Source organism: Xyrauchen texanus, chromosome 25 (assembly GCF_025860055.1).
Source record: "Xyrauchen texanus isolate HMW12.3.18 chromosome 25, RBS_HiC_50CHRs, whole genome shotgun sequence".
Lineage (NCBI taxonomy): Eukaryota > Metazoa > Chordata > Actinopteri > Cypriniformes > Catostomidae > Xyrauchen > Xyrauchen texanus.
In genome coordinates, this window is record NC_068300.1 from 32,098,167 (window position 1) to 32,125,766 (window position 27,600).

Here is a 27,600-nt window from a genome sequence, read left to right on the forward strand (position 1 = left end):
ATATATATATATATATATATATATATATATATATTATGCTTAGCTTTGAAAAGAACATATGTAGTCAGTAAAATAAGTAATTAAACTGCCAGTTCTCTATTGCATTTATGACTGGGCACTCAAGACCCATAAAAGGCATTTCTAGATTAAAAAAAAACTAAAATAAAAACATTCTGGGATATGTAGTTTTCCTGTGTTGAAGACCGATGTGCCCCTTTATCATAAAACTACATATCCTAGTATACACTAGTAGCGCCTGCCGTCACAACAGCTGAATGTCAAATAGGAAGCTAATATGTCTGCCGTGTGCGCAGACGGTAGGGTCTCAGCGATGGAGTGCGGAGATAAAGCATCTATGCGGTCAGCAAGGTATGTTTTAAGTACTTTAACACCTAAATCCGAGGTGTTTAAATGTCTTATTCTCTTTATATACGTGTGTATATAGTTTAGCGCGACATAATGATGAGCGCTCGAGCTCATAGTGACCTGTCGCGTGCTGTGAGTCAGTGCAGCGCAGTGTGTCTCGTGTGTTTCTGAAAAACATAAAACACGTTGATGAAATACATCTATCCTATCTTTGTAAGCGCGTAATGAAATAACAAAAACAATTCTAACTTTAGAAATAATGGCACTTGAACAGGGTTATGAAATTTGATAAAATGTGATCCCTTTGATTCAAGTCTTCGGTGATTGATGGGTCTGTTATCTGCAGATAACAGGTTTGTCTGTTTGTCTGTCTGTCTGTGTGTGTGCACGCGCGTGTGCTTATATGGTGTTTATATGCACTCATTTTCTATTTTTAACATATCTATTAACGCAATATACTGTACGTGTATATCTGCGTAATTCTGCTCAGTGTTACTGTATGACAGTGATAGCACATGGCGTGTGTTCCTCTCTCAGTGTGTTTATGACTCATATGCTGTATTTATAGCGTCTTTTTAAGCTACAACTCCTATGAAATGTATTATAATTATGTAATTAAACTATTCGACGTATTGTAGAACATTTGATGAAACCTGTAGTCAGGAAGGCTTCATTACACATGATTTTTCATTTGCAGAATTGTGTTTTGAAAAAATACACAAAATAAATACTTTTTAAAGGGCAGATTCATTTGGAAAGTTTAGCTTATGATATTCATCGAATTTATTTCCCCCTCATGTTTTCTTTGAACAATACCTCCTCTATGCAGCGTTACAGATGACCGCTTGAGGGCGCAGTCATATAACTGTGTAAAACGAACTACAGTATAGCAGGTGTCACATTACAGGTGAACAGGGGAGATATTTTAGGGTAAAAACACCCAGCTGCTGTTGGGAATGTTCTCTGTATGTGTCAGCTGATATGTCAGTACACTTATTACAGCCTGCCTGAGGCAGCTTAAAGGGACCGTTCACCCAAAAATGAAAATTCTGTCATCATTTACTCTCCCTCATGCCATCCCCAGATGTGTATAATTTTCTTTCTTTGGCTGAACACAAAGATTTTTAGAAAAATATTTAAACTCTGTAGGTCCATACAATGCAGAGTGACTGGGTACCAAATTTTGACGCCCCAAAAAGCACATGGATTATGTTATGCTACCTTTATAAGACTCCAGTGGTTGAATCCATGTCTTTAGAAGCAATATAAGTGTGGGTGAGAAAGAGATCAATATTTCAGTTTACTTTTTATTTATTATAAAAAATTTTTTTAACTATAAATCTCCACTATCACATTCTGAAAGAGAAAGTGTAGATTTATAGTAAAAATGATTTGAAATATTGGACCTTATTTTCTCCCAAAGTGATCACAGAGTTTCAGAAGACATGGATTAACCCACTGGAGTCATATTGATTAGTTTTATGCTGCCTTTGTGTTTTGGGGGGCTTGAAAGTTTTGGTCACCATTAATTTACATTGTTGGACCTACAGAGCTTATATATTCTTCTGCAGAAGAAAGTCATACACATTTGGGATTGCATGAGTGTAAGTAAATGATGAAAGAATTTTCACTTGGATAAACTATTCTTTAAGTGCTTTGCCAATGGACACAATAGTGATTTGAACATATAGTCTTTAGTTCACTTGCCCAGATTTTTCACTAAACTACCGTGTTATGGAATTTGCCCCCATCCTTATTTCTTCTGTTTTTGTGTATCTCTCATACTAAATTGTTTCAAAAATTCTAACAAAATCTAACATAAAACATTAGGGATGTCCCGATACCACTTTTTCCACTTCCGATCCGATTCCGATATCGGAAATCTCAGTATTGGCCGATACCGATCCCGATCCGATACAGTGTTGTTTTTTTACATAATCAGTTTATAATATCTTTACAGTATTGTGTGGAAATAATTGGGTGTACTCTTTAATAGGCTATGTAAAGAAAAACAAACTGTTAACTACACATTATTTCAATATAAATGTATAGCCTAAGAAACACTTTATTATTAACTAGCATACTGGCACTCCCTGAGTTCTGATTACACGCACCTGCATATCATTAGTGGCTAATCAATGACTGCATAAATAAATACCCCGCTTTCGCATGCGCTCACACACACACTCTCTCTCTCTCACACACACACACACACACACACACACACACACACACACACACACACATCACACACACACTCACTCACTCACTCACTCACTCACTCACTTTCTCACTCTGTGCCTGTTCTCATCGATAGTATTTCTGAGACTCCAGAACTTTCTACTATGTCAATCATGTGTCTTCATTATTGCCTGCATGTATCATAAAATTGTTTTGAGTTATCTCTTTCATCATATCTATACACTGTCTGGATATTACTTACCTGCTGTTTGCCACTCTGCTTAACTGAATTTACTCACAATATTTACATCACTGTTTTAATCCTCTGCTCAATAAACCCTGCTACTGAGTTCATATCTCTGCCTCTCCGTGAGTCTCCCGTGACAGCTTTAACTTTTAAACCCTCACCCTTTTTATTCACAGTTTAATTCGCTTCTTAATTAAATTCTGGTTAAATGCACCTCCAGTGCCTTTCTAAGTCCATATTATAAGTGAACCGAACTGCTGAGCATCTACATCTGAGATGTTCGTTTGTAGCGCACAAATATTGTGCACGGGTGAAGGCTATAAATAGCCGTGCGCGTGTGTGTAAAAGCACCATTCACTACCACAGTATCGATGCGATACCGATCTAGGTATCGGATCGGGACATCCCTATAAAACATAGGCAGTCTGAGTAAACACAAAATACAGGTTTTAAATTATAATGTTATTTATTGAAGCAAAAAAGTTTCAATACCAACTGGGCCTGTGTGAAAAATTATTTGCCCCTAAAAGCAAATAAAAGCATTTATCACACAATGCCAAGGTCTAAAGAAATTTCAGAAATTATGAGGAAAAATGTGATTTGAATACATCAATCGGGGAAGGATTATAAAGCTATTTCAAAGGCTCTTGGACCAAAGAACTGCAGTGAGAGCCATTATCTCCAAATGGAGAAAACGTGTCACAGTAGTGAACATTCCCAGAAGTGGACAACCTTCCAAAATTCCTCCAAGAGCACCTCGACGACTCATCCAGGAAGTCACAAAAAAGTCAAGGACAACATCCAAGAAACTGCAGGCCTCTCTCACATCAATAAAGTCAATGTTCATGACTCCACTATCAGACAAAGACACTGGACAAAAATGCCGTCCATGGAAGAGTGACGAGGCAAAAACCACTGCTTACCCAGAAGAAAATTAAGGCTCATCTGAATTTTGCCAAAACACACCTTGATGATCCTCAAAACTTTTGTGAGAATGTTCTGTGGACTAATGAGTTAAAAGTGGAACTGTTTGGAAGACAGGGGTCCCATTACATCTGGTGTAAATCAAACACAGAATTACACAAAAAGAGCATCATACAGTCAAGCATGGTGGTGGTAGTGTGAAGTTGTGGGGATGCTTTGCTGCCTCAGGGCCAGGGCAACTTGCACTAATTTAGGGAAACATGAATTCTATAACATTTAGAATAATATAAAAGAATTAGCCTCATGGTCTTTTCTTTATTAAAATTATTGCATATTTGTTTTGAATTCAAGGTTTCTTGTGCATGGTGCCAAAAAATAATAATATCTTTACATCAATACTTTTTTTTTTATACTTCAAATAAAAATAGCAGTGAGGTTTGGCAGTTCATTTGTCTACAATCGTAGTTAAGTATTGCATGTAAAGAGTCTTTTTATGCAATATTTTACTACGAGCTTAGTCCAAACAACGAGTGTAGACAAATGAGTTGCCGAATGTCACTGCTATTTTTAATGCCCTGATAATATAACTGGCACAGTAATTAACATATTAAATAATGTACACTAATAAAAAACACCAGGTTTATTATATAATATGAGGTATCAGAACATTACATAAATATTCTAAAAAAAGTATGTGTTTTTGTGTGTGAGACTAGTAAAAGAGCACATCACCTGTGTTTGCCAGTTGATTAGTACCACCAATGCACAGCTCTGCACAATCAAAAAGCTCTTATCTCATGGTCAGATATTTTTCAGTGTAGTTCGAAGAAAAAAAATTAGGGATGCACCGAAATTTCGGCCGCCGAAAGAGAAAAAAGGCCGAAAATATATATACCTCCTCGCCCCGCCCCTCAGTGCTCCGATTTCACTCTGGATCGATCTAGCCCTTATCACGGCGCTACCAAACAAAGGCCGATCATGTCAGCGGTGTGGAAATTCTTCAAAGTTTCTGATAAGGACATCAAATTTGCGATCTGCAGTGTTTGTTCAGCAGAAATTTCAAGATATATATATATATATATATACAGAGTACAGCAAGAGATTCTACAGGAAAGTGCCCCGATCCACAGCAGTGCCACAACTAGCGCAGCTACACCACAACTTGAGACGTCTCTAGCTGAACTACGCCAGAAGCGACAATCCCCTTTACCTTGGTCGCATAAACAAAGACCACTTTCCTTTGCTTGCGCGGATTGCACGCAGGTATTTATCTGCCCAAGCACCAGCACAGAGAGTGAGAGACTGTTCAGTGCAGCATCTCATGTTCTTGATGAGCTCCTGTCAGAACGTTTAGCAACTTTTGTTCTTGAAGAGAAACCTGTCACTTGTACTTAAATAGAAAGCGGTCCAATATGATGTGAATAGCAATTACATTACACTTGTTCTTCACTTGAGGATACATCTGTCGTTTACAGTTGAGGTTGGATTTAGTTCAATTACTGCTGTTTTGCACTGTTGTTTTGCACAATAATGTTCACTTAAAGTGTACATACATTTACATAAACAGAATAGAGCACTGATCTATATATATAATTATATATTATAGTTATATATGTGGAATAGAGGCCCTCTGCCATTCTGTGTTCTGCCTGTTGTTTTAATTAAAATTACTGTTGCATATTTAAACTTTTTCAAAGATGCTAGCTAAGTTCATTACTTGACTGTTGTTTTGCATATAATAGTTTTCTAAAACTTTACATTATTTGGATAATTGTTAATAAAATCTGTAAAATTATATTTTTACAGAACTGAATGAAGAATAATATTTAATAATGTTTTAATATATTTTTTGTCCAATATTGGGGTGTTACTTTCAATAAAAGTGTGATGTATTTTATTGGTTTGTAGTTTTTCAATTCAGATTCATTAAATTCATGAAATTAATGAAAAAGTATAATATTAATACAATTATACACACAAAAAAATCTTTTTTTTTTCTTAAATAGGTAAAAAAAAAAAAAAAGGAAGTTTCGGTTTCGGTTTTCGGCCAAGTGCATCCTGGATTTTCGGTTTTGGCCCAGAATTTTATTTTCGGTGCATCCCTAAAAAAAATACTACTTCAGATTGTCGCGGACAATTTGTCAGGCTCTGTGTGAATAGCGCCTCGGGAATCCATTGTTACTATTTAAAAGCTCATCAAGAACAAATATTTGCACCATGTGAATAGGCCTTAAAGTAAATTTTAAGAAAAAGTCTTACTATAGTTTATAAATACCCCTCTCTACCTCCACTTGTGTTTGCTGAGCTTCTTCAACTGGAAATGTAAATTGCACAAATTATGGCACTAAAATTTTTATGGCAATCAATAAGTCAAACTAGGCAATATTAACAAATGTATAAATTCAGTTTATGTATTAGGTTCTTAAAAGTTTAATTCTATTTATTGCGGGAAGTAATACTGTTGAGATGGCGATGCAGTGATTATTTAAGTAACTATTGGGACACTTAAAACACATGTGTAAACAGATTATGGAATATTTAGTAGTGTATGTGCACGTGATGTAGCATTAAGCCCAGCATTGGCTGTGACACACTCTTTGAGATCAGAGTTTCATCATGCTGTTTTTCCTGGTGTCCCGGGGGCATGTTGGTGATAGACCCTAAAGGGCAGGTTGATAAGATGATCGCACAGCCCTTGGGGGTAATGTTGGGAATGCACAGATATCTCTCTCTCTCTCTCTCTCTCTCTCTCTCTCTCACTTCACACCTGCTGTCACTTCCACCACTCCCACCTGACCGAACAACCTGATTTGGTTATGTTCCAAGCTTAGGAACACAATTCAAAGTCACTTTCTCTCTCACCCTTTTGCTTGCTGCTCTCTAAGTCTTTCATTGTTTCTCTCTGTATTGAGGCAGTAACAGTCTCAATCAGCGCTCCATTGCAACATTGAGTGTCAAAGACAGGTGAGCGACCCCATAAGAGGCCAGCGGAGGGAGGCGTGTGTGCTCTGCGTGTGTTTCCAACCTGCTGCTATTAATACCACCCGCCAAACATAATCCACGGGATGGCTTATATCCTCTTACATTTGTTGGCAGGGCTCACTGAAGCGTTTTGCAGAAAGAGAGAGAGAGTTGCAGTGCTACAGTGTTTCTCTTGAATGGTCCCAGCCCACAAACGCTGGTGTCTGGGAAAGCAAAACAGAAGAAAGCAGTTTCGTTTTCTCTCTCTTTCTCCTCAACATCTCTTGCCCTGCACAGCTTGCAAGAAAGAAGGAACTCTAAGTGCTAGTATATCTGTGCATGTCCCAGTGGTTATATTAGCGCTGATCTCTCTTTACTCTGTTTGCCCATGATGAACACTCTCCCAGCATATTCTGGAGCCCGAATATCAGGCTGCTGGGCTCTTAGGTCGGATGGCAGGTAAGCTGGTTAATCTTATTCATTTTAGAATGTAATCGTGGTGTCCGTGTATCTTTCTCTCTGTCCTCAGCTGTCTTGGACACTTTTTAGTTGGGTCAGTCCAGCTCAAGTGGTCCAATTATTGTAAAGCTGGTTGCTTGACAATTTAGAATTTTCCAATTGTTTTTTTCATTAACTCTGTGTTGTCATGGCACACAACAACTTTTGGTTATACAGCTGTTTGCGGAAACCTCAATATCTCTGTTCAAGATGGTCCTAGCTCCTTGGAAGAAAAACTGGTCTCTAGAGCACATTACAAGGTACATGAACATATAGAAACATATCGCACATTCTTGTTCCTTACACTTAGAACTTAAGTCCTAATGTAATGCTCAAGATTGCTCAAAGTTCCACTTTTAGGGTAAATTAATTTTTTTAGAGAGCACCTAGGTAATTATAGTGTGCATGCAGAACATTTCAGGTTTGAGACTTCTTATTTTATGTTTATTTTTTACGAGGGTGAGAAAGGGCACATTTTTAAAAATTCTCCTCACTTTTGTGTTGAATATCTTTGGTGGGGGACCAGATAGGAACCTGACATTTTCACAGAAATAAGTCCTAGTAACGTTCAGTTTGAGATTCCACTGGTTACAGAGCTAGGGCTAGCAGAAATCTGGGGACAAGCCTACTTTATTCATACATTTTGAGAAATGAACAGATATAGTATAAGATTAACAAAAAACAATAAGGAACAGAATTTTACATTTACATTTACATTTATGCATTTGGCAGACGCTTTTATCCAAAGCGACTTACAGTGCAATTATTACAGGGACAATCCCCCCCGGAACAACCTGGAGTTACGTGCCTTGCTCAAGGGCACAAGGGTGGTAGCCGTGGGGTTCGAACCAGTGACTTTCTGAGCAACAGCCCTGTGCTTTAGCCACTACGCATTTAGCCACTACGTATTTTACATACGTACATGTATATAATTTATAGAAGCTGTAAGATTTCCTCACTCAGTCTCTCTGAAATGTTGGAGGATCCGATGACAGTAGTCAATCTGGCAGGTGTCAGTTTTGTGAGAACATTGTTCATAGGAACCTACACTTTGTTCTCAGTAGACATTTTGAATGATGATCTTGGTCCTGGTGGGTGGAAGAATTTTACAAAAACATCTGTCTTCCAAACTGATGTCCTCAACCAATGGTGTCTCTTTAACACATTGAGTTTCTCAGCCAGAGAATTCATCCCTAGAGAGAATGAAAGTGGTCATTAGGGCTGCAACTAACGATTATTTTGATAATCGATTAATCAAACGTTTATTTGACTATTCGGTTATTATTGCAACAAATAATCATTAGCTCTTAACCGATTTTTCAGCTTGTGCCCATACTTAAAAGTTTGTATTAAATGTGCTTCCTAACAATAAAGAGGACAAAATCATCATTTAAAAATACCTCTAAATGACATTCACTGAATTAAAGGGGAAATGTCATCAAGTGTTTTTGTCTTGTTTTACATTTAAAAATCCCTGAAAAAAGATACATTTACTTGAGAAGCAACATAGAAGATATTTAGACTTGCTTTGAGAGAATGTATCTTGAATATTAGTGTATTTTTGTATATAAGTGTATTTTTTATTTGGTTATATTCTGCGAGTGCAGTAAAGACAAAATATACTTATATTCAAGATCTATTCTCTAAAAGCAAGTCTAAATATCTTATATGCTGCTTCTCAGGTGAATGCATCTTTTTTTTAAATGGATTTTTAGATATTTTAATATTAGTATTTTTAATATTATATTCAACATTCTCAGATAACAATTTTTTTTCTTCTGAATTATAGTTGCTAAATTGTTTTACATTGTTTTAAGAGTTTTCCATATTTATATTGGAAAACAAGGCAAATCAAAAACGTATTTTGTTTCAGTGTCACCTTTCTGTTCACTTTAATCCATCTTTAACTCACAAAAAAAAACCTCTCTCTTATTAATAAAGCTGTGTATTTCCAATTTTCTTCATGATAAGTAATGCACAGTGACATATTATGATTAAATAAGTCGCGAGCCAATTCATTATAATCTAGGTGCAGCAAGCATCCCCGCGTCAGAGTGCGCATCAGCCGGATGCAGTTTCAGTCTCTCCCCTCTGATTTGTGCAACTCATAGAAGAGGCACTGACTGCAAAGAAAAATGCCAGTCTCAGAGTTTCTAGTTATTTACATGATCTGCTTCCGTATTATTTTAATTTTAATAAAGCTATAACTCATTGAATATAACTGTATTTAAGATGCATGTCGGGTGTTTCCTTTAAAGAAGCTCGACACTAGTTTTGTTTCAGCGGAGCGGCAGCTCCAGCTCCACTTATTCCACAATGAGAGTGCCTTTGTATTTTTGCATTATAATTCCCTCATACTTTGCGATCTCAATCTACTGACGCTGTGGACTGGAATCTTTGTAATTCTTCCTCTCCTCAGTTGGTGCGAGCTGCAGTGCTGCTCTCATCATTTAAAGTAATCTCGTTATATTAAATTAGATCAAACAGCTATTCGACATCTAACATTTTTGTCACCAATTTTTTATTGTAGACTTTGCCTAGAACATCGACTAATCATTTCAGCATTAGTGGTCATATCCAAGGGCGCCGTAAAGGGGTGGAAGGTTAGGACGATTCTAAGGGCCCAGGCTGATTTAGGGCCCAGAAGAGCAGACCCCCTTTTTCTTTTCTTATTTCTTTCTCTTTTTTATACATACATTAAATGTGCTAGGGCCCCTCATTCACTAAATGTGTATTTTGTCCGTTTTGACCATAGATTTAATATTTAAAAAACAAATAATGTATTTACTGTTTCAGTCACACCCTCCCCCTCACAATGGTTCATTCCACCTGCGCTGTCAGAGCTACGATCGCTAGTGTAGCGTCTCTTGCTTATTGCACTTGCTATGATGCAGTGCAGACAGTGACACACGCAGGCATGTCACATCAAAAGTCAGGGCATCAAAAACGGAAAAAGAAGACAGAGAACGCCGAAGTCGACAGCATGTCACACAGTTTTTCAAAAAGAAAGGTAGCTTGCCCTATTCCTGTATTCCAAAACTTTCAGAGTTACTTATTTTTGTTGCTACATGACCTGCTTTTATCTAGCTAGCTTAGTAAAATAATTACTGAATTATGATTTACATCCAACAATAATAACATCTCTGCTGTCTCCGGGGTTATCATGTCTCGTAGACACAGATTCAGCGGCTGCTGCACACCCACGTCCTCCTTCCCCCACGTCCCCGTCTCAGCCGAACAAGATGAGCCTGAGCGCGAAACTTCACGAAGATTGAAGCCTCTAAACACGTCTTAGCTACTGTGTTCGCCACATGATGATAACTTTACAAAACAAAAAGTAATCTACACGCTTCAAAAATTACAAAATCAGTTTGCCGTGTGTGTGTTCTGTGAAGTGACAGTGCTGCTGCTACGATCGATGCTGTCAAACTTGACGTTCTTAATGTGAATAAAATGCCCCAGAAAAAATTATATAAAATTTAATAAAACATGTGTCTGTAGTAACCATTGGCTATAAGGAGTTTACAAAATAGATATTTTAGTATTTTATATTAAGAAAACTAAATAGGAATGTGCTAAGTATCTTTTTTAAAGTATACTGGACATGTTTATTGGGTTAAATTTTATCTGTAAAAAATTTAGGGGGCCCAGAAATTTTGGTTTCCATAGGGCCCAGAATTTCTGGCGGCACCCCTGGTCATATCTGCTCTGTCAGTAATAACCCACTGCTGAAAGGTGATGTTATCAGGAAGTGTGTCATCTTTGTCTGACACTTCAAGCATTAAGGCCTCTATCCCTGGACACTGGTCACGCTTGTTGAGCATGCAGTCATAACTGTTTGTCACAGACTAGATGTTCCAGCAGGTCCTTGTAGTCCACTTATAACTTTTCTGACACAACCATCAGCTTGATGTTCTGATGTTGTGTGCAGACACAGACCGTGTGAAATCCAGATGCTCCTGCCAGCGTACACCATTTTATTAAGGTTACGAAACGCTTTTGTTTATGAACGTTTTGAAGAACCCAATGATAGATCATGCTTCACTATTGCCAATATCAAAAGTAGTACAATTTCAGACGTAATTGACAAGCACAAGCTATTGTATGTCAATCATAAACATAATTACTGTAAAATACTGTCCATTTTTGTTATGCTTATAGTACATATGTTCATTTCTTTAAATTATTGAATAAAGTAGGCTTGTCCCCAGATTTCTACTAGCCCTAGCTCTGTAACCAGTGGAATATCAATGCTACTATAGAGGACTTATTTCTGTGAAAATGTCAGGTTCCCATCTGGTCCCCCACCAGAGATATTCAACACAAAAGTAAGGGGATTTTTTTTTAAATGTGCCCTTTCTCACCCTCGTAAAAAATAAGAAGTCTCAAACCTGAAATGGTCTGCATGCACACTATAATTTCCAAGGTACTCCCTAAAAAAACTCAAGACTTGAGACTCTTCCCATTATAAATGCACACTAAAAGTGGAACTTTTGAGCAAACAACCTGTATTGGACCACTTGATATGGACTGACCCAGTTGTTTAATCTGTCTGCAGACTTGCATGAGTTTGTGTGTTAAATGCAGCTGCTACTGTCAGGACCCCCCATCCTCACCACTTGTTTTGTTTTTACAACCACGTTTGCATTGGTAATTAGCATATTTATTCAATGAAAGAAATAGTTCCCCAAAAATGAATGTCCTTTCATCATTTATGTCTTTTCACATCAAGTATGACTTTCATCACAGATTGCATGAATGATGGTCATGTAGTGTGCACTTCTGCGATTTCCCCAGGGCCTCGTTTCCCAATAACGATTGATCTTGGCGATTAAGAGCGTTTTCTACGAGCGATTATGAATGTTCGTTATTTTTTATGTGCATTTTCCAAAACTGCACTTAACATGAACTATCGAGGATGCTGTGTAAGTGCTACTTAAGAGAGATGCTGTCCATAAACGCGAAGTGCTGAAATGTATCCGTATAGTTGTCATTGTAACATCATCAAGACAGAGAGTGTATGTATGGTCCTGCTAATGACAAGCATTAATTGAATATAATGAGATTCACCGTACTATTGCGGAGTGCAAAATAAGGAGACGTGTGGAAGCTGTTCTGTGCAAATCAGTGCAATAAACTGGCACGAGCCCTTTCATGTTGTTTGTTGACATGAAAACTATGACCAGGTCTACTCTTGGATCACCCAAAATGGAGACTTTGCACTTGGCCTTACAGCACTTTCTCACATGTTTGATTGCTTGGACCGGACCCAAGTAAGTTTTCTTTCCCTGCCCCTGCTGGTCTCTGCTCACATCATATTATTTGGGTCCATACCGTAGTCCGATTGAGTCATCAACATGAGTACAAGTGACAGCTGTTAACCACTGTAACCAGGTAATAGGGATGCAACTAACGATTAATCTGATAATTGATTTAATCTAATGATTATTCGACTATTCTGTGATTTATTATAGAGATTAATCATTAGCTCTAAACCGATTATTCAGCTTGTGCCCCGATTTAAAAGGTTGTATTAAATCTGCTTACTAACAATAAAGAGGGCAAAATATATTTTTTAAAATACCTCTAAATGACAATCGCTGAATTAATGGGGAAAAAAATACTTTAAGTTTAATTCAGTAAAGAAATTCATTGCAAATGGAGTGGTGGTGGCGTATTGAGCGAAAGCACATAACTGTTAATCAGAAGGTCGCTGGTTCGATCCCCACAGCCACCACCATTGTGTCCTTGAGCAAGACACTTAACTCCAGGTTGCTCCAGGGGGATTGTCCCTGTAATAAGTGCACTTTAAGTCGCTTTGGATAAAAGCGTCTGCCAAATGCATAAATGTAAATGCAGAAAATCCTATTGTTATCAAGTGTTTGTCTTGTTTTCCATTTTAAAATTCTCTAAAAATCCTTAAAACAAGATACATTTACTTGAGAAGCAACATATAAGATATTTAGACTTGCCTTAAGAGAATGTATCTTAAATATTAGTGTATTTTGTATATAAGTGTGGTATAATCATTTGGTTATATTCTGCGAGTGCAGTAAAGACAAAATATTCTTATATTCAAGAACTATTCTCTAAAAGCAAGTCAATATCTTATATGCTGCTTCTCAGGTGAATGCATCTTTTTTAAAAGGATTTTTAGATATTTAAAAATATTTGTATTTTTTATATTATATTCAACATTCTCAGATAACAATTTTTTCTACTGCTGTGTAGCTGCCAAAGTAAATGTTGTTTTCGATATTTATATTGAAAAACAAATCAAAAACGGTGTATAACGGTGTACACTCTCTCACCTTTCTGTTCACTTTAAACCATCTTTAACTAAAAAAAACAAACTCTCTCTTATTGATAAAGCTGCATATTGCCAATTTTCTTCAAGATAAAAAATGAATAGTGACACATATATTATTATTCAATAACTCGCGAGCCATCACGTTATAATCTAGCTGTTTAGAAAAAGATTAAATGTGCACCGCTAGAAAAATGTCCAGCGATTTTTGACGCTTTCTGCCTGCCTCTCATTAAGATTGAACTAGCCACTCACGCTTGCCACTGAAGTGGCCTTTAGGGATTAATGTGATCTCATGTTACGTAAAATGAGATAAAACAACTGTTAGACAAAGAAAAATTTAGTCGATATTGCTGATCATTTTTCACATTTTATTTTACCATTAGTTTCAGCATTTGTCACATTTTAGCTTTTTAAAAATATACAAATTCCATCAATAAATATGATCTTGAAATTGCATGTATTATATTGCACGTATATCCTATATTTTGTACATGTTTATTGTTTATATGTGTAATCCGTTCTATTTACAAGTGTTTATATTGAAATGTAGAACAAGTGCTAAAATGGTTCTGTCTCTTTAAGAATTGTGGCAGATTAGCAAGCATATTACAGAAGAATTTTGGTTGAGGGCATAACAAGAGTGAAGTCGCACAGCAGGTGTGATTTGAATGAAATGGTAATTATTTTTTTTTTTGATCAACAGCTGAATATAAATGGAAAAGGATGTTAAGAGACATTACAGCCCTCTACATTGCAAGTAAATCACTCATAAATGTGATCAGATTTCACGCAATGTGACTAAGGGAGTATTTACACTTTGTCACGTCATGTGTTTTTACTGCGTGCTCTCTGATTGAATCGGCACATTCCATTTACACTTGGCCACAAACGTGTCTCCGCCAAATGGATAGAAATCAGGTCTTCAATTCCTGCACTATATACAAATAAAACAGAGTTCAGTTCTGTGATTTTGCTAATGCCGGGCAGAAAATATTAACGATGTGATTTATATTTGATTCCAAGTGACTTTACCTACCTCCGGAGGATAACAGAGTAACTGAGGCTGTCCTTTTGAGTTATTTACAGTCAGTTGTTGATCAAAAAGTAAAAAGAAACATTAATTCTAATCAAACATTGCATGGATGACGTAAAAACAAAAGTGCAACTCAACTTCTCTCTCTCGTCAATGTATGATTCGCTTATTCAATCGTAAACACTTGCTCGCGGGACTGCCAGTAATTTGTATACCTCATTAGACAGAAGACTGATTATTTCCTCTTTTCAATGATGAGCTTATGTTTTGGTCCATAGAAGTTCCTGTATTTGCTCTGTAGACTTATTATAAAAACCATTAAGTCTCATTTGTTTGTGATCAGTAAGTCAGAAGTGACACAGGAAATGGCAACTTTTAGTTTCACTATTGTTTTTTCATTTTAATAGTGGGGGTGGGGAAGGCTCTCTGGACAGGCTCCTCCCCTCTGTCAACACCACCCTGTCACCGCGGAAACGAACCACCAGCAAGTGTAAATCAGAACCTCCACTGCTGAGGACCAGCAAGAGGACAATCTACACAGCCGGACGCCCACCATGGTACAATGAACACGGGACCCAGTCTAAAGATGCTTTTGTTATTGGTGAGTATATTAAAGTGCTCGAGTGAGAATCAAAATTATCTGCCAACCCATATGAAATCACATATTCATTAGACCATCTTCATGTTTCTACTTTACTGTGGAGTTGTGGTGGAGTAGTGGGTTAAAGCACAGAACTGGTAAGCAGAAGGTTGCCGGTTCGCTCCCCACAGCATCCACCATTGTGTCCTTGAGCAAGGCACTTAACTCAGAGTTGATTTGGGGGGTTTGTCCCTGTAATACATGCATTGTAAGTCGCTTTGGATAAAAGCATCTGCCAGATGCATTAATGGAAAAACTATTTATGTTCTACTCTTTTTAACCATACCTGTAGGTCTTTGTGGTGGCAGTGCCTCGGGCAAAACAACAGTCGCCCGCAAGATTATCGAGGCTTTAGATGTTCCTTGGGTTGTTCTTCTATCCATGGATTCCTTTTACAAGGTGAGTTTCTGAAAAGTAAGATGTCATTGTCGGTCAATCATGCATGTCCTTGTTGGTTAACAAGCAGGAGCTGCAGTGAATTTATAAAGGTGTTTATTGATATCTACATAAGGATAGTGAGCCAAACCCAGTCTATAAATGAGATCTTCCGAATGAATTAACTCACTGAATCAGTCATGGGGGTTACGGAGTCTGGACGTTGATTCAGTAATCGTCAACCATCAGATCCAGAACCATAGACCCTTCCTCTCTGACACACAACTGCTTGTTCAGTCACGTGTCATAACTAGACTGGGCTACTGTAACTCTCTCATTGCAGGCCTTCCTGCATGTGCAAATAGACCTCTGCAAATGATCCAGAATGCATCAGCACATCTGGAACCAAAGAGAATTCATGTTACACCACTCCTTGTCTTTCTCCACTGGCTGTCTGTTGATGCACGGATCAAATTCAAGGCTATAATGCTGGCATACAGAACAGTCACTGGGTCTGCTCTAGCATACCTAAAATTTCTGCAGAGCTACGTTCCAACCAGAAGCGTGCGGTCAGCTAATGAGCGGCACCTTGTTATACCAACAAAACTCTTTCCCGGACTTTCAGTTTCACTGTACCTTGTTGGTGGAATGATCTTCCCAACTCCATTCGTGAAGCAGATTCACTCTTTGCCTTCAAAATAACGGCTAAAAACACGTCTTTTCCATGAACACTTAACCATGCACTCATAAAAAATAAAAAAAAATTATATATGTATATTCCCGTTTCAATTTGATCTGTCTTTGATACTATTCTGATGCTAGTGAATCTTTTAATCTTTCGCTTATGACGTATTATTCCTCTTTTGTAAGTCACTTTGGATAAAAGCATTTTTTTTATCCAAAGGAACTATTTTGTCAGGATTCATCAGACTGGTTCAAACCAAATTCATGAACTACTGAACCACACTTAATTTCTTACTTTTGACAAAGTATACTTTGTCGCTTACTGAACTGCAAGCCTTTTTGACATGTTTTAGCAAGAGATGGATGTGTTAAGTATTGTGAAACTTAAATCAGTATCATAATCAATGGTTGCTCGTATGACAACATTTCACAGTTAAACATGTGCTACAGATTTTTTTGCTACAAAATGGTTTGATATAATACAAATTTAACATTTATAATAATTAATTATGACAAACCCAATGCAAAACCACAGATATATATGAAAAAGTGTTCAAAACCTGGCCCAAACAGTCTGCACGTTTTTTATTTCATTTGTTTTTCTGTCAATATGAACTTGACCAGATGTCTTTGTCCATTTCGCCATGTTTTGCTGTTCTGAGCACCACATTTTTAAGATGCTGTGTCAAGTTTTAAAATAACTTTTAAACTCAAAAAACCTGCTTTCTGTTCCATTCGTTGTGCTGCGTTTACTTTTTTTTTTCTTTTTTATGAAGCATGAACACGTTCAGTCTGAGCAAACCTTGAGAGTTTGGGTAGGGGGGTCCATGGATCTGTAAAGATTGATGGTCTAAATTCACAAATAGCATGTGGACACAGTCTTCACTTTTTCAGGAAGTTTAGTTTGGCATTTCATATTGACCTATATATTTAGACGTACTGTATGTTCCCTATAGTGGGAATTCCTGTTATAGGATTGGCTCAGTGTGGAAATACTAGCTACTATAATAAATACTACCAAACATCATTATGATCAGACTCGTATTTAGGAAGAAAATATAAGTATGTTAGGATTAAGCTGAGGAACGTAAAATACCCAGATCAGTAAACGTGCATCTGTCCATTAACATAAAGAGAGAGACAGAGCATGATGCAGTAGAGTGTAATACAACTGAATGAATTGTATTAGCAAGTAATACTGAAACTACATTCTTTATCACCACCTGTTTGGGGCTGGTGGAATGTTTCCGCAACATCACCATGTTAAGTTATAGGCACAGTCTCTCTGGAGCAACCTGGAGTTAAGTGTTTGCTCAAGAACACCGTAGTGATAGCTCATAGTTTGCAACCTACTGGTTATCAGCCTTAATATTTAGGCCTTGGTCTCCACCATTGGTAGATTGTTCAGCTGTGCTGAAGTCAGAGGTGTAACCTTGGATCTGTGGTGACGTCTTTCCTACAGGTTCTGACAGCTGAACAGCAACTGCTGGCCGCTAATAATGATTACAATTTTGACCATCCAGACGCCTTTGATTTCAGCCTACTGGTGCACACGCTCCGTAAACTCAAACAGGGCAAGAGTGTGAAGATCCCAGTGTACGACTTCACCACACATGGACGACAGAAAGAATGGGTGAGTGCACCCACTGCATAGAGAGGTGATCATGTGGAAACTTATTTAAAAATGATGTTCCTTTCAAACAAGGGCATGGGTTTGACTCTCATGGAAAACTCACATTGATAAAATGTGTAACTTTAATGCACTTTGGCTAAAAGCATCTGCTCAATGCATACATGTAAACATGACAATTAGTGTTTAAATTTATGTGTAGATCATCTACAGTTGAAGTCAGAAGTTTACATACATTTAGGTTGAAGTCATTAAAAAAAATTTTTTTAACCACTCCACAGATTTCATATTAGCAAACTATAGTTTTGGCAAGTCGTTTAGGACATCTACTTTGTGCATGACATGATTCATTTTTCCAACAATTGTTTACAGACAGATTGTTTACTCTTAACTGACTATCGCAATTCCAGTGGGTCAGAGGTTTACATACACCAAGTTAACTGTGCCTTTAAGCAGCTTGGACAATTCCAGAATATAATGTCAATCCTTTAGGCAATTAGCCATTTAGCTGATAAGCTAGTTGAAGTCAATTGGAGGTGTACCTGTGGATGTATTTTAAGGCCTACCTTCAAACTCAGTACCTCTTTCCTTGACATCATGGGAAAATCAAAAGAAATCAGCCAAGACCTCAAAAAAAGTCTGGTTCATATTTGGGAGCAATTTCCAAATGCCTGAAGGTACCATGTTAATCTGTACAAACAATAGTATGCAAGTATGAACACCATGGGACCAGGCAGCCATCATAACGCTTAGGAAGGAGATGCATTCTGTCTCCTAGAGATGAATGTAGTTTGGTGCGAAAAGTGCAAATCAATCCCAGAACAACAGCAAAGGGCCTTTTGACGGTGCTGTCGGAAACGGGTAGACTAGTATCTATATCCACAATAAAACGAGTCTTATATCAACATAACCTGAAAGGCTGCTCAGCAAGGAAGAAGTCACTGCTCCAAAACTGTCATAAAAAAGCCAGACTACAGTTTGCAAGTGCTTGGGACAGAGATGAAATGTCCTCTGGTCTGATGAAACAAACTGAACTGTTTGGCCACAATGACCATTGTTATGGTTGGAGGAAAATGGGTGAGGCTAGCAAGCCAAAGAACATCATCCCAACCTTGAAGAATGGGGTGGCAGCAGCGTATTGTGGGGTTGCTTTGCTGATGGAGGTACTGGTGCACTTCACAAAATAGATGGCATCATGAGGAAGAAAATTATGTGGATATATTGAAGCAACATCTCAAGACGTTAATCCCAGGAAGTTAAGGCTCTGTTGCAAATGGATCTTCCAAATGGACAATGACGCCAAGCATACCTAAAGTTGTGGCTACTTATTGTGAGAAGCTTGTGGAAGGCTACCCAAAACATTTGACCCTAGTTAAACAATTTAAAGGCAATACTACCAAAACCTAAACTTCTAACCCACTGGGAATGTGATGAAAGGAATAAATGCTGAAATAAATAATTCTCTCTACAATTATTCTGACATTTCACATTCTTAAACTCGTGATCCTAACTGACCTAAGACAGAGTGTTTTCTATTATTAAATGTCATGAATTGTGAAAAACTGAGTTTAAATGTATTTGGCTAAGGTGTATGTAAACATCTTACTTCAACTGTATGGTGGGTAAACTTATTTGAAATTGCAGTTTGCCAAGTTACAATTTACTCAATTCTCCAATCAACAAAACTTACTTTATCTACTTCTAGCAGATGCTAATTTGAACATAGAAAGTTACACTAACTAAAACTAATGAAACTAACTTGAATGAAACCAAACAGGTTTGCCTGAATTGGACTTTGAGGACATTGTAATGCATGCACAAATAATATATAGAGAATAATTGTATTTTACTGCAGAATTTCAATTCTGTTGATGTTTATCTACCTGTAGAAAACAGTCTATGGAGCCAGTGTCATCATATTTGAGGGAATCATGTCATTTGCAGATAAAGAGCTGCTGAAGGTAAAAAAAAATCAACAAAATGTCTTTTTTTTTTGGTGTATGTATAGATGTCAGTTTATGTCTGGCATCTGTTTATTTTTGTCACCTTCTCAATGACTTGGTTTGGAGCATCATCTTTCTTGTTTTAGCTGTTGGACATGAAAATATTTGTGGACACTGATTCTGACATCCGGCTGGTACGGAGACTCAGAAGGGACATCACAGAGCGAGGCCGGGACCTTGAGGGAGTGATCAAGCAGTACAACAAGTTTGTGAAGCCAGCTTTTGAACAGTACATAGAGCCCACCATGAGACTGGCAGATATTGTGGTGCCTCGTGGTGAGTAACATGTTCATTATACACTTTGGGTACTTGAGAATGGAATACTATTTAAAAATACACATAATTTACATAGTGTGCACAGTATACATACTGCAAAAAACTATACAAATCATATACAAATCATAGGTAGTAGCCTATACTATTCCAAACTTAGCCATACACGCACTCGCACACTTGTTTAATTTGATGTCTTGTCCTTTATTTCCTGTAGGTGGCGGCAACATGGTGGCCATTGATCTCATAGTGCAGCATGTACACAGTCAGCTGGAGGAGGTAAGGACAACTGACATTTCAAGAATATTATTTAGAAGAAAAATATACAATACAGCTAATGAAATATTCTGTTGTCTGGATCGAAGACAGTCCCAACCTAAACTTTCACAACAGTGCCCAATAGGTGTCCAATATTGTCCACTTGTGATTGAAAGCCTAAAGTAATTTTAAACCACCTGACAATCACTTGCATGCCATAGTTTTCCAGTATTACTTTTGCATTTACCAAATTTACAGCAGTTAAACAATGAAAATATTTGTACTTATAAGTATTTGCAAATCAATCCTGTGGAACACAGGAGTATGCAGAGTGTTTTATTTAATACATATTGTATTGATTATTAAAGGTGATATGTAATTTGTAATTCGTTTGGCATTCAAGTACTTTTATGCTAGCTTGACAGAGGCAACCTTAAGCTATTTGTAGGGAATTTCCCCCAATATGTGTAAACCCTGTCTCTGTGTCACTTAAAAAAAAAAAAAAAAGTTTGTTTGATCGTCCTGACCTGCTAAACATAGCTATATTTACTCAACCAATGGCATACGTTTAGGGTGAGACCATCTGTTTTGACTGACAAATGGTAAACTGGGAAAATCTTTTAAAGAAATAATAAATAAAGAAGAGTGTGTGGAACTCAAGAAAAGCAGTTTTATTAACACTTAAGTGCATTTGGGTGATGGGAATGCTTTGCAGTGAACTAATATTTGACTGCCATATTAAATACTGACTAAAGCAAATTATGTTTCTATAATACTGGTGTGACACGTTTTGTATGGCCTTGCTTCCTCACTGCACTCGGATTTTTGTCTCCCTCCCCTATCCATCTCTCCCCCTTCCTCCTCTCGCCGCCGGTGCCGCAGCGTGAACTCAGCGTCAGGTAGAGTAGAACTGCTCATCACCCTCTCACTTCCTATCACTACCTCCACAATTCTCCAAGGCAGAAGTTTCCCCTCAGTGCTGATCTGGGGTCATTCCCAACAATCCGATTTAGAAATATTGAAATTGAGAGCCATCAAAAACTGGCCTGGTCTATAGGGGCAACTTCTGTTTAGAATCTTTCTGTCCCCTTTACTGCATGACTGCATCCTCCTTATCCTGAGCAGTGCTGCACATCCTGTATTGAACAGAAGAGGGCAATATATCTTTAAATTGGCCATTACAATAGGCAACAGTGTTGTTAATTTTTCAAATAATGAACCAAATTTATGGGTGAATAATCACTAACATGTTCGAAATCATATTTGACCTCAAAATCAAAATCAAAACTGTATTTGCTACATTTAAATGTTTTTTTTTTATGGATTTTTTGCAGTGTGGCATTATTGTCATGACAGCTAAGCACATTTCTCCCTCAAGTTCTAATGTGTCGGCGCATAATAGATATATATTTTTTCAATAATGATCCTTATATGATTCTCAAGTAATTTTGCACTATTACATTAAACTGCTGGTTGTGGGCAGGTTTAGCACTGTTGCTTTATTATCAATGTTTTGGTCAAAGACTTCAGGCCTTTCAAATTAATTTTAATTGTATAACAATAAATAATATTTACATAATACAGTGATGTTTTTAAATCTGCATTAAAGGCCGAATTAAAAATACTACCATGATACATCACAGTTTAAGGTTTGGTTTGGTTTTGAATTGTTTGTGTAGTGTAAAATGAGATTTGTGTGATACACCAAAATAATCTTTCCAAAGTATTAATTAACAAACAAGTTTGACTTTGTCAAAGAATTGCAGAATTGCAGGGCCCAAACTTTATTATTAGATTCATATTAATGTACATGTATATTATTCACAGCACTGATCAATCCAGTAATGACCAGCAGTAAAGCATCATGTTATTGATGTGTCATGATATTAGAGTTAATGAAGGAAGATAGATGCTGTGTGCTGCAGTCAGGAGGAATGCAGATATTTAGTGTTTTACAGCAGACTCTCCCCCTGCATTCTGTGTCTAAAAATACTCTGCTGTCTTCCTCCTCTTGACCTCTCTTTGTTTTTCTTTTTCTTTCTTTCTTAAGCTCCCCCCCCCACCCCACCCCACCCCACATGGTTGTCTCTGTAGCTATTGTTGAACACAGCGTCTCGCACACAGTAAAGTTTCCTATGTCTACTACAAAGAGCTTCATTTTTCCGTTGGGCTACAGACGGTAGCACATAATCACGAGAGTGGAAGAGAGCGAAAGAAACATGAGGAAGTACAGCCCCGACACAGGATGTAGCAGACGTTTGTGTCACTATATGAGAGGATGACAGCTACAGCAGGACTGACACCAAACTAACATGTTTGACACAAATAAATCAGAATAGAAAAAGATGCATTTGCATGGTATTTTCAGAGCTTGTGTATAAGGCTTAAAGGGATAGTTCACTTAAACATGAAAATTACGTATTCATTTACTCATGTTGTCCCAAACCTGCATGAATTTCTCTCTTCTGTGGAACACAAAAGAAGAGTCTTAATGCAGCTCTTTTCCATAAAACAAAAGTGAATGGCAGGACATTGTCAAGCTCCAAAAGTGAAATGAAAATGGGGAGAAAGTGTAATGATATTAGTCTATACCACTCATGCTCAATATTCCAAGACTTCTGAAGCCATAGCTGTGTGAAGAACAGACTGATAGTCTTCCCTTCTGTCACAAGTCACAAATCGTAATTGCATTTTGTATATTATAATACTGCACTTTGGTATGCATAACAGCAGTTTAGACTTCAATGACATCAAACATTGGTTCCATGACCAATCGTCTTTATGTGACATATTTGAGTGTAATGACTTGATTTAGATTACCTAAATTTAGGTCTGTTTCCCTTCATCATATGACATCAGAAGGCAATGTCCATATATGAAGACGTGGGGTCACACGAGGATATAGTGCACAAGTAAATTGGACAAATTTTATGCTGCTTTTTCCTCAGTTTTAGAGTGCATTGTAAAGAAAAGAGCAACCTGGTCATTCTGCTAAACTTTTTTAGTGTTACAATGAAAAAAGAAAGTCAAACATTTTCATTTTTAGGTAAACTAACAGTTTAATTTTTTTAATTTGATGACTGAGATACACAAACTTTGTGTGTTGAAGTGCCGTTTGCAGCTGTCAGACTCTTATTCCACCTCATCCTCCTTCCCCTGATGATGTGACATCTTTTCTTTTCCCTCTCTTCCTGTTGTCATTTGTGTTTCGGTTTGTCTGTTTGTTCACTTCCCCCACAGAGGAAACTCCGCTGGGATATGTGAGCAGATTTGCTTCTGATTTTGTTTTGGTTTGCTATTGTTTGCTGTTGGATTACAAACCAAAAGCACTGTAGAACACAGGGGATCTTGGTGTGTCTTCCAAAGACTGCATATTTGACTTTAAATTGTCATATCAAATATGTTTAAAATGTACACTCACATGAGATGAAGAGTCTAGTCAGTACAGTCCTAGAGAAAAAGCTGCTTTATTCTACATGTGGTACTAGGTGCACATTCATGAGTGCTGTTATGTTGAGATCATATAACCAGATGAATATTACTCGCATTATCTCAATAATCCCTTGTTATTGGAAGCTTTCCCGTCATAAGTGAACCATAGCCAAGGGCACCGTAAACACACATTTTACTGAGTGCACCTTTAATCTTTCCATTGAACCTTAAAACATAAATATTTTGCATGAGTTTATAAGAGTTTACACTGAAGGCAGTGTGTAACAGCATGTAGTCTTTGACATTAGTGTTTGTGAAATTGAATAATGGGATATCCCACAAAGACTGACCTACCCAGAGATTACAGAGCTTTCTACTGTATGTGATAAATATAGTCACTCCATGTTACAACATTTTTTTTTTTTTCATTTAAGTATCAAATATAGCAATAAACAGTGACTTCAAAAGGATTTAGACACATTAGCCAAACTTAATGTTTGAATGTTATTGCATTAAATAAACAAAACCAAGTGGTGTTTATTTGATTTAAATGTATTACACAGGCACACTTTTCAAACAAAACATTTCACTAATATTGCATGGTATTAAAATCACAATTTGTTTACTGATGCTATATGATTTGGAATTCCATTTATAATGCAATGACGTTCATACGTTTCTAAGTGTGGCTTTATTGTCAAAATACTTTAAGGGGCCACTAAAGAGCTGTCTTATAACTAAATACAAGCTCTTAGACAGGTCAGTCTTTTAATTTGGAGATTATCCCTTTGTTATCTATTATATAAATCATCCCCAAGCTTATAAATCTTTTCCTGCTTTTCACTAAATTTGCATTAACATTTGAGTGATCAATGTTTGTATGACATTAATACTGTTTGTGAATCTGTGACATATGTCTTTGTATGCATGTCTGCCATTTTGTGTATGCTGACATCGGTGGTGATGATGGAAACAGGGCGGCACTAGCATCTGCCCATCAGGCTCAGCCCCTCCCACAGACCTTAAGTGTTCTGGAGAGCACACCACAGGTCCGCGGCATGCACACCATCATCAGGTCAGTCAGTAACACGTGTATGTGCCACAACTATTTGCTTTACTAACCTCATGCCAGAGTTTGTGTAAAGAGACAAATCTGAATCCAACTACATTTATGCATTTGGCAGACACTTTTATTCAAAGCGACTTGCAGTGCATTCAAGGTATACATTTTATCAGTTTGTGTGTCCCCATGATCTTGGCGTTGTGAGCACCATGCTCTACCAGTTGAACTACAGGAGCCCTAATACCAATAAACTAATACCAATATGGAGCATAGCATATGTCACGTATGGCTGAATACCAGTGTCTAGAAACTGTGCAATACCTCGTGAGTTGTGTGTTCAAAATTATGTTTTAACCATCTATTCGTTTTTAGGCCATCTACAGGATATGCCATTGTGCTCATTAAATAAAAAATTACTTTTAGCAAATATATATATATACGCTTTCTCATCTGGGAAAACAGAACAAAAATCTTGTTCACAGGGGTTAGTAAAAAAAAAATGTTTTTCCACAATAAAATGCTTTTAAAAATGAGAACATCCCCTCCCTACAATATAAATGCCCGCTGCCTCTGACAAGCAGTAGACAGTCGAAAATCATGTTTCATCTGTGTGTGCGCCAACACTCTTATTTTATTTCTTTTTCCAACCAGCAATTGGTTGCAAAGGAAGTGGCTGAAATTTATTCATTTTGAAAGTGTCTTCATTGCTTTTATCACTTGTACAAACTGTCAAGTGTGGTTTTGCTGGGCTGTGACAAACTAAAAGATTTAGAGTGCAACCATGCCAACCCATTTTTAGCTGTCGTATATTTTTTCCTTTTTTTTTCTATATTTCATAAAATCTTTCATAAGAGTTTTAAGCCATTAACCGAACAAACCAGCCCTGAAGTAAATCACAGCATTACAAACTTTGATTAGAAGCAAAAAAATCTGACAAAACGACAAAGGTACAAAACTGTAGTTAACATCTTTCAAGAGGTCATGATCTACAATACCATGAATCACTGCAAATTATGTAATCGTATTAAAAGTGATGGAATAATGCAAATCTATTGATTTAAGTTGTTAATTATAAGCATAGAAACAATATATTTTAAATGTATTGCAAAATATTCAGATGTGTGATAACATATGTAGTTTGAGTGTGTAGGGAGATCGATTCAATTTAGTAATTTAGAGTATATGACGGAAGTTGATGGTCGCTGCAGAGCTCGTTAGCCATGATTTGTTTCCTGTGATTTTCTGATTGTTGGATTGTTTTCCTTTAGGATCATGGATAGTGTAGTTATTCACCACAAATTCTGCTATCAATCGCAATAAAAAAAAAATACAAATAATTCTCCCCAATTTGGAATGCCCAGTTCCTTATGCGCTCTTTAAGTCCTCGTGGTGGCGTAGTTACTCAATTAGCCTTGCGCCCCACCGAGAGTGAGCCACATTATAGAGACCACGAGGAGGTTACCCCATGTGACTCTACCCTCCCTAGCAACCGGGCCAATTTGGTTGCTTAGGAGACCTGGCTGGAGTCACTCTGTATGCCCTGGATTCGAACTTGCGACTCCATGGGTGGTAGTCTGCATCAATACTCGCTGAGCTACCCAGGCCCCCATCAATTGCAATTTTTATAAAATGAAGTTGAAATAAAATCGGCTAATGGCTTCAACAGAATCATATACATAAATGATAATGTACAGTCAGCCAGTTGTTATCGCAAAAATACCGGTCTGATATGTCTTAATCCCTGTATGAGTGGTTGTTAACCACTAGATGCCGCTATTGACCAATCAATATAGAGTATTTCAGAGACCCATGTAATAAAATTGATTAACAACCTCGGAGCTCATGTTAAGTCTGTTTGTGAAGGTTTTTATGCTATCATTTAAAGAGTTCTTTTGTCAAGAGAATTTATGGGATTATTTTACTTCTGGAACCAGACTGTTGGACTCTGCTTTTTATCTCTATTGGCTTTTACACAAAAAAAATATGCTAGGGCCCAACTTCCTGTTTTAATAGGAAATGTGTCAACATGGGAAACAAAATTGTGTCCGTCAAGCAATTTCTTGGGGCGTTGAATGGCTTTTTTTTATTTTCAAACAATAGCTTCACTAATTTGTCAGAAATCAATGTTAAAATCCAAGCAAGTGAATGTGTGACGTATATTTATAAATTACCAGCATTACAATCTTTTTTCAATCAATTTTGAAACATTAAAATTAACATATCTTAAGTTCACTTGAGGCTATTTTAACATACACACAAAAAAAACATGGGGTGGTAATGTGTAGTTTGTAATTAACCCTCATGTGAATGTGTTGCAGGAACAAGGAGACCAGTCGAGATGAGTTCATCTTCTACTCCAAGAGGTTAATGCGGCTGCTCATCGAGAGAGCGCTCTCCTTCCTTCCATCTCAGGTGAGAAAGAGGAGGAATAGAATGTGAGAGAGACCAGAGTGAGAATGATTGGTGGGAAATCTTTAGATCTGGCCCAGTAACGGCACACAGGGCAGATTTGAGCATGTGGGCATGAAGGTTTCATCTTCAGCATGGAAACTTGGCTCACTTGTCCACCACAGTGGAAATTCAGACTAAAAATCACAACATGAGATAAAACAGCTTAGCAACGAGCAGCAACAGCCTTTACAGTCGCTGGAGAAGTGCAGTGAACAAGTTAACTTGATGCCGCTGCTGACATTTTAGTGGGTTTTAATCACAGATGAAGATC

The 27,600-nt window shown here is 37.3% G+C and overlaps 1 protein-coding gene across 6 annotated transcripts in view; it reads left to right on the forward strand.

The window, feature by feature from the left end:
- The first annotated feature begins 271 nt into the window (after positions 1–271).
- The window catches only part of LOC127618353 (uridine-cytidine kinase-like 1), a 36,125-nt gene continuing 8,796 nt past the window's right edge, over positions 272–27,600 (forward strand). For 2 of the 6 annotated variants that reach the window (XR_007967425.1, XM_052090719.1), the window contains exons 1-10: positions 272–369; positions 14,928–15,121; positions 15,453–15,559; positions 17,682–17,852; positions 19,739–19,810; positions 19,939–20,128; positions 20,343–20,404; positions 23,624–23,643; positions 24,792–24,890; positions 27,197–27,290. Coding sequence is in view for 5 of the 6 variants with exons in the window: in XM_052090719.1 (XP_051946679.1) it covers positions 296–369; positions 14,928–15,121; positions 15,453–15,559; positions 17,682–17,852; positions 19,739–19,810; positions 19,939–20,128; positions 20,343–20,404; positions 23,624–23,643; positions 24,792–24,890; positions 27,197–27,290 (1,083 nt within the window). In the remaining variant the exon portion in view is untranslated. Of the gene's footprint in view, positions 370–6,737; positions 7,139–7,354; positions 7,438–14,927; positions 15,122–15,452; positions 15,560–17,681; positions 17,853–19,738; positions 19,811–19,938; positions 20,129–20,342; positions 20,405–21,265; positions 21,283–23,623; positions 23,644–24,791; positions 24,891–27,196; positions 27,291–27,600 lie in introns of those variants that run through there. The other 4 variants (XM_052090720.1, XM_052090722.1, XM_052090721.1 and 1 more) reach the window with 4 other exon arrangements.